This window comes from Pimephales promelas, chromosome 1, assembly GCF_988280905.1.
Source record: "Pimephales promelas chromosome 1, fPimPro1.hap1.1, whole genome shotgun sequence".
NCBI classification, from domain to species: Eukaryota; Metazoa; Chordata; class Actinopteri; order Cypriniformes; family Leuciscidae; genus Pimephales; species Pimephales promelas.
The window spans coordinates 51,698,163-51,706,512 of record NC_142769.1 but is presented as its reverse complement, the minus strand read 5'-3'; the positions used below and the strand labels follow the sequence as shown (position 1 = coordinate 51,706,512).

The 8,350-nt window shown below is 39.1% G+C and overlaps 1 protein-coding gene across 1 annotated transcript; it reads left to right on the top strand.

Moving 5' to 3' along the window:
• The first annotated feature begins 7,046 nt into the window (after positions 1-7,046).
• Positions 7,047-8,058, top strand: LOC148998549 (SCAN domain-containing protein 3-like). The gene is made up of 2 exons (XM_089125203.1): positions 7,047-7,503; positions 7,592-8,058. Exons 1-2 carry the CDS (start codon positions 7,047-7,049, stop codon positions 8,056-8,058), a joined length of 924 nt encoding a protein of 307 aa, XP_088981329.1.
• Positions 8,059-8,350: the final 292 nt, after the last annotated feature.

Genomic DNA, 8,350 nt, shown 5'->3' with positions numbered 1-8,350 from the left:
AAAATTAAGTTTCTCCAATCTTCTCAAAACTCTGGATTATGATAGAGGGCTGTGAGACTTTGACCTGAGCGCAAAAATGGAGGCTCTAGACCCTCCCAGAGCTGAGATATCAAAATTCAAAATTTCGACCCGAAAAAAAAACGACAGTGTTACCCCTTACGTTTTTTTTTTCATTTTCGGGCAAAAAATTAAGTTTCTCCAATCTTTTCAAAACTCTGGATTATGATAGAGGGCTGTGAGACTTTGACCTGAGTGCAAAAATGGAGGCTCTAGACCCTTCCAGAGCTGAGATATCGAAACTCAAAATTTCGACCCGAAAAAAAAAACACAGTGTTACCCCTTACGTTTTTTTTTCATTTTCGGGCAAAAAATTAAGTTTCTCCAATCTTCTCAAAACTCTGGATTATGATAGAGGGCTGTGAGACTTTGACCTGAGTGCAAAAATGGAGGCTCTAGACCCTCCCAGAGCTGAGATATCAAAATTCAAAATTTCGACCCGAAAAAAAAAACGACAGTGTTACCCCTTACGTTTTTTTTTCATTTTCGGGCAAAAAATTAAGTTTCTCCAATCTTCTCAAAACTCTGGATTATGATAGAGGGCTGTGAGACTTTGACCTGAGTGCAAAAATGGAGGCTCTAGACCCTTCCAGAGCTGAGATATCAAAATTCAAAATTTCGACCCGAAAAAAAAACGACAGTGTTACCCCTTACGTTTTTTTTTTCATTTTCGGGCAAAAAATTAAGTTTCTCCAATCTTCTCAAAACTCTGGATTATGATAGAGGGCTGTGAGACTTTGACCTGAGTGCAAAAATGGAGGCTCTAGACCCTTCCAGAGCTGAGATATCAAAATTCAAAATTTCGACCCGGAAAAAAAACGACAGTGTTACCCCTTACGTTTTTTTTCATTTTCGGGCAAAAAATTAAGTTTCTCCAATCTTCTCAAAACTCTGGATTATGATAGAGGGCTGTGAGACTTTGACCTGAGTGCAAAAATGGAGGCTCTAGACCCTTCCAGAGCTGAGATATCGAAACTCAAAATTTCGACCCGAAAAAAAAAAACGACAGTGTTACCCCTTACGTTTTCTTTCATTTTCGGGCAAAAAATTAAGTTTCTCCAATCTTCTCAAAACTCTGGATTATGATAGAGGGCTGTGAGACTTTGACCTGAGTGCAAAAATGGAGGCTCTAGACCCTTCCAGAGCTGAGATATCAAAATTCAAAATTTCGACCCGAAAAAAAAACGACAGTGTTACCCCTTACGTTTTTTTTTTTCATTTTCGGGCAAAAAATTAAGTTTCTCCAATCTTCTCAAAACTCTGGATTATGATAGAGGGCTGTGAGACTTTGACCTGAGTGCAAAAATGGAGGCTCTAGACCCTTCCAGAGCTGAGATAGCAAAATTCAAAATTTCGACCCGAAAAAAAAACTACAGTGTTACCCCTTTCGTTTTTTTTTTTCATTTTCGGGCGAAAAATTAAGTTTCTCCAATCTTCTCAAAACTCTGGATTATGATAGAGGGCTGTGAGACTTTGACCTGAGTGCAAAAATGGAGGCTCTAGACCCTTCCAGAGCTGAGATATAAAAATACAAAATTTCGACCCGAAAAAAAACGACAGTGTTACCCCTTACGTTTTTTTTTTCATTTTGGGGCAAAAAATTAAGTTTCTCCAATCTTCTCAAAACTCTGGATTATGATAGAGGGCTGTGAGACTTTGACCTGAATGCAAAAATGGAGGCTCTAGACCCTTCCAGAGCTGAGATATCAAAATTCAAAATTTCGACCCGAAAAAAAAAACGACAGTGTTACCCCTTACGTTTTTTTTTTTCATTTTCGGGCAAAAAAATTAAGTTTCTCCAATCTTCTCAAAACTCTGGATTATGATAGAGGGCTGTGAGACTTTGACCTGAGTGCAAAAATGGAGGCTCTAGACCCTTCCAGAGCTGAGATATCGAAACTCAAAATTTCGACCCGGAAAAAAAACGACAGTGTTACCCCTTACGTTTTTTTTCATTTTCGGGCAAAAAATTAAGTTTCTCCAATCTTCTCAAAACTCTGGATTATGATAGAGGGCTGTGAGACTTTGACCTGAGTGCAAAAATGGAGGCTCTAGACCCTTCCAGAGCTGAGATAGCAAAATTCAATATTTCGACCCGAAAAAAAAACTACAGTGTTACCCCTTTCGTTTTTTTTTTCGTTTTCGGCCGAAAAATTAAGTTTCTCCAATCTTCTCAAAACTCTGGATTATGATAGAGGGCTGTGAGACTTTGACCTGAGTGCAAAAATGGAGGCTCTAGACCCTTCCAGAGCTGAGATATCAAAATTCAAAATTTCGACCTGAAAAAAAAAATGACAGTGTTACCCCTTTCGTTTTTTTTTTCATTTTCGGGCGAAAAATTAAGTTTCTCCAATCTTCTCAAAACTCTGGATTATGATAGAGGGCTGTGAGACTTTGACCTGAGTGCAAAAATGGAGGCTCTAGACCCTTCCAGAGCTGAGATATAAAAATACAAAATTTCGACCCGAAAAAAAACGACAGTGTCACCCCTTTCGTTTTTTTTCATTTTCGGGCGAAAAATTAAGTTTCTCCAATCTTCTCAAAACTCTGGATTATGATAGAGGGCTGTGAGACTTTGACCTGAGTGCAAAAATGGAGGCTCTAGACCCTTCCAGAGCTGAGATATCAAAATTCAAAATTTCGACCCGAAAAAAAAAAAACGACAGTATTACCCCTTTCGTTTTTTTTTCATTTTCGGGCGAAAAATTAAGTTTCTCCAATCTTCTCAAAACTCTGGATTATGATAGAGGGCTGTGAGACTTTGACCTGAGTGCAAAAATGGAGGCTCTAGACCCTCCCAGAGCTGAGATATCAAAATTAAAAATTTCGACCCGAAAAAAAAACCGACAGTGTTACCCCTTACGTTTTTTTTTCATTTTCGGGCAAAAAATTAAGTTTCTCCAATCTTTTCAAAACTCTGGATTATGATAGAGGGCTGTGAGACTTTGACCTGAGTGCAAAAATGGAGGCTCTAGACCCTTCCAGAGCTGAGATATCGAAACTCAAAATTTCGACCCGAAAAAAAAACGAGAGTGTTACCCCTTACGTTTTTTTTTTCATTTTCGGGCAAAAAATTAAGTTTCTCCAATCTTCTCAAAACTCTGGATTATGATAGAGGGCTGTGAGACTTTGACCTGAGTGCAAAAATGGAGGCTCTAGACCCTTCCAGAGCTGAGATATCGAAACTCAAAATTTCGACCCGGAAAAAAAACGACAGTGTTACTCCTTACGTTTTTTTTCATTTTCGGGCAAAAAATTAAGTTTCTCCAATCTTCTCAAAACTCTGGATTATGATAGAGGGCTGTGAGACTTTGACCTGAGTGCAAAAATGGAGGCTCTAGACCCTTCCAGAGCTGAGATATCAAAATTCAAAATTTCGACCTGAAAAAAAAAATGACAGTGTTACCCCTTTCGTTTTTTTTTTCATTTTCGGGCGAAAAATTAAGTTTCTCCAATCTTCTCAAAACTCTGGATTATGATAGAGGGCTGTGAGACTTTGACCTGAGTGCAAAAATGGAGGCTCTAGACCCTTCCAGAGCTGAGATATAAAAATACAAAATTTCGACCCGAAAAAAAACGACAGTGTCACCCCTTTCGTTTTTTTTCATTTTCGGGCGAAAAATTAAGTTTCTCCAATCTTCTCAAAACTCTGGATTATGATAGAGGGCTGTGAGACTTTGACCTGAGTGCAAAAATGGAGGCTCTAGACCCTTCCAGAGCTGAGATATCAAAATTCAAAATTTCGACCCGAAAAAAAAAAAACGACAGTATTACCCCTATCGTTTTTTTTTCATTTTCGGGCGAAAAATTAAGTTTCTCCAATCTTCTCAAAACTCTGGATTATGATAGAGGGCTGTGAGACTTTGACCTGAGTGCAAAAATGGAGGCTCTAGACCCTCCCAGAGCTGAGATATCAAAATTCAAAATTTCGACCCGAAAAAAAAACCGACAGTGTTACCCCTTACGTTTTTTTTTCATTTTCGGGCAAAAAATTAAGTTTCTCCAATCTTTTCAAAACTCTGGATTATGATAGAGGGCTGTGAGACTTTGACCTGAGTGCAAAAATGGAGGCTCTAGACCCTTCCAGAGCTGAGATATCGAAACTCAAAATTTCGACCCGAAAAAAAAAACGAGAGTGTTACTCCTTACGTTTTTTTTCATTTTCGGGCAAAAAATTAAGTTTCTCCAATCTTCTCAAAACTCTGGATTATGATAGAGGGCTGTGAGACTTTGACCTGAGTGCAAAAATGGAGGCTCTAGACCCTTCCAGAGCTGAGATATCAAAATTCAAAATTTCGACCTGAAAAAAAAAAAAACGACAGTGTTACCCCTTTCGTTTTTTTTTCATTTTCGGCCGAAAAATTAAGTTTCTCCAATCTTCTCAAAACTCTGGATTATGATAGAGGGCTGTGAGACTTTGACCTGAGTGCAAAAATGGAGGCTCTAGACCCTCCCAGAGCTGAGATATCAAAATTCAAAATTTCGACCCGAAAAAAAAAAACGACAGTGTTACCCCTTACGTTTTTTTTCATTTTCGGGCAAAAAATTAAGTTTCTCCAATCTTCTCAAAACTCTGGATTATGATAGTGAGACTTTGACCTGAGTGCAAAAATGGAGGCTCTAGACCCTTCCAGAGCTGAGATATAAAAATTCAAAATTTCGACCCGAAAAAAAAAACGACAGTGTTACCCCTTTCGTTTTTTTTCATTTTCGGGCGAAAAATTAAGTTTCTCAAATCTTCTCAAAACTCTGGATTATGATAGAGGGCTGTGAGACTTTGACCTGAGTGCAAAAATGGAGGCTCTAGACCCTTCCAGAGCTGAGATATCAAAATTCAAAATTTCGACCCGAAAAAAAACCGACAGTGTTACCCCTTTCGTTTTTTTTTTTCATTTTCGGGCGAAAAATTAAGTTTCTCCAATCTTCTCAAAACTCTGGATTATGATAGAGGGCTGTGAGACTTTGACCTGAGTGCAAAAATGGAGGCTCTAGACCCTTTCAGAGCTGAGATATCAAAATTCAAAATTTCGACCCGAAAAAAAAACGACAGTGTTACCCCTTACGTTTTTTTTCATTTTCGGGCGAAAAATTAAGTTTCTCCAATCTTCTCAAAAATCTGGATTATGATAGAGGGCTGTGAGACTTTGACCTGAGTGCAAAAATGGAGGCTCTAGACCCTTCCAGAGCTGAGATATCAAAATTCAAAATTTCGACCCGAAAAAAAAAACGACAGTGTTACCCCTTTTGTTTTTTTTTCATTTCCGGGCGAAAAATTAAGTTTCTCCAATCTTCTCAAAACTCTGGATTATGATAGAGGGCTGTGAGACTTTGACCTGAGTGCAGAAATGGAGGCTCTAGACCCTTCCAGAGCTGAGATATCGAAATTCAAAAATTCGACCCGAAAAAAAAAAACGACAGTGTTACCCCTTTCGTTTTTTTTTTCATTTTCGGGCGAAAAATTAAGTTTCTCCAATCTTCTCAAAACTCTGGATTATGATAGAGGGCTGTGAGACTTTGACCTGAGTGCAAAAATGGAGGCTCTAGACCCTTCCAGAGCTGAGATATCAAAATTCAAAATTTCGACCCGAAAAAAAAACGACAGTGTTACCCCTTTCGTTTTTTTTTCGTTTTCGGCCGAAAAATTAAGTTTCTCCAATCTTCTCAAAACACTGGATTATGATAGAGGGCTGTGAGACTTTGACCTGAGTGCAGAAATGGAGGCTCTAGACCCTTCCAGAGCTGAAATATCGAAATTCAAAATTTCGACCCGAAAAAAAAAAACGACAGTGTTACCCCTTTCGTTTTTTTTCATTTTCGGGCGAAAAATTACGTTTCTCCAATCTTCTCAAAACTCTGGATTATGATAGAGGGCTGTGAGACTTTGACCTGAGTGCAAAAATGGAGGCTCTAGACCCTTCCAGAGCTGAGATATCAAAATTAAAAATTTCGACCCGAAAAAAAAACGACAGTGTTACCCCTTTCGTTTTCTTTCATTTTTCGGGCGAAAAATTAAGTTTCTCCAATCTTCTCAAAACTCTGGATTATGATAGAGGGCTGTGAGACTTTGACCTGAGTGCAAAAATGGAGGCTCTAGACCCTTCCAGAGCTGAGATATCGAAACTCAAAATTTCGACCCGGAAAAAAAACGACAGTGTTACCCCTTACGTTTTTTTTTTTCATTTTCGGGCAAAAATATCTCAGCTCAGGAAAGGTCTAGAGCCTCCATTTTGGCACTCAAGTCTAAGTCCCATGGCCCTCTATCAGAATCCAGAGTTTTGAGAAGATTGGAGAAACTTTTTTTTTTCGCACCGAAAAAAACATTCTAACATTCTAAACATTCTAAACATTATATAATATAATTATATAATATAAAAATATATATTATATAACATTATAATCATGTTATAATATGATTACCCTGTCCTTCCCGCCAAATGTGCTTGTCCGTGGACGCGCACTGTGTGGCTGCGCAGTAGTGACCATAGCAACAGGCAGAGAGGCTAGCTTTGAGTAGTAGAATATAGCTAACTATGGATCAATGGCTAAAAAAACGCGCCGTTCCAAGCAGCAGCAATGCTAGCGGCAGCTCAAGTGAACCCATGGAAAAAAGAAAAAAAAAAGCTGATAAGTACCGTCAATTTCATGAACAATATGTTGTTTTCGGTTTCACGTCGACACCAACTGAACCGCCTCAGCCGCTGTGTTTCCTCTGCGGGGATGTGCTTTCTAATAATAGCATGAAACCAGCCCATTTACAACGACACCTAAGTACCAAGCATCTTTCCTGTGTCGGTAAGACAGCAGAGTTTTTTCAAAGAAAACTATCAGAGTTTAAGGGAAGTCAAGAAAAATTAAAGAAAGCGACTGCAGTGTCAACCAAAGCATTGGAGGCCTCATATGCTGTGTCGCTACTTGTGGCTAAATCCAAAAAGCCATTTACTGTTGCCGAGGAGCTAATTTTGCCTGCTCCTGTAATTCTTGCAGAAACGATGATTGATAAAAAAGCAGCTGACGCACTGAAAACGGTACCATTGTCCAATAACACAGTGTGCCGTAGGATTGATGACATGGCCGTTGATATTGTTGATCAAGTAGTGGAAAAGTTCAAACTTTCCGGTCCATTGGCGCTGCAATTGGACGAGTCAACAGATGTTAGTGGGGAAGCGCAGCTGATTGCGTTGGTGCGATACAGAGACATTTCTGAAATTAACGAGCACATTCTATTCTGCAAGAAGCTAACGGGGAGCACCACCGGTAAAGATGTGTTTCACGTTATCGACACCTTTTTCTCAGAGAACAAACTGGATTGGAAGTCCTGTATTCACGTGTGCACGGATGGTGCAGCATCAATGACTGGGAGGGTGAAAGGGTTAATCGCACAGATTAAGAAAGTAAACTCCGACGTTCAGTGGAATCACTGCATCATCCACAGAGAGGCACTGGCCAGTAAGAGAATGAGTCCAGAGTTACATGAAGTTTTGAATGACGCAGTGAAAGTGATAAACTTTGTTGAATCGCGGCCTCTGAATCACAGGCTGTTTGAAAGGCTCTGTCAGGACAAGCACACATTTATCCAAACTCAATAGTGAGTTCAACTCCTACTTCCCTGATATTGAAAGCAAGTCTGCCAAACTTGACTGGGTCCGTAATCCTTTCATGACTGAAAGTACTGAGAACAACATTCCCACCAGACTACAGGAAAATCTGCTGGATGTGTCCTCAGACCGTGGACTGAAGATGAGGTACTCAGAAACAAACCTGTCACAGTTCTGGTGTGATGTGGAGAAGGAATATCCTGATTTGGGGAAACATGCACTGAAGGAACTTCTGCCATTTGGATCTACATATTTATGTGAAGTGACATTTTCATCCATGGCCGTAATTAAGTCCAAGCACAGGAACAGACTCAACTTGGAGAAAAGCCTGATAGCCGCTGTTGCCACACTGCCCCCAAGACTGAACAAGCTTATGAGTGAGAGACAGGGTCAAGTTTCTCATTGATTAGTAAGTCCTTTTGTGCCATACACAGGTCAAAACTTATTTAGAGTAGGCTGCTACTATGTACAAGTTTTCTTGCTATCGTAATCTGCGTTAGCTTCGTTCTGTAATAGAGCATTTTGTTCCTATGCTACAGTATGGAATTCAAATACATTCGTGACTTTTAAATCTTTTCTCAAAACATTTTATTTTAGGATTGCATTAGAAGGATTATTTTAGAACTTGATTATTAATTTTATTGGTTTATTTTTGTATTTAAAGCTTGTAAATAAATACAAATATTATTATTATTATT

Coding starts and splice junctions, on each gene's coding strand:
- LOC148998549 (XM_089125203.1), top strand. CDS start 7,047: ATGATTGATAAAAAAGCAGCTGACGCACTGAAAACGGTACCATTGTCC. Junction 7,504..7,591: donor CCACAGAGAGGCACTGGCCA/GTAAGAGAATGA, acceptor TCTGAATCACAG/GCTGTTTGAAAGGCTCTGTC.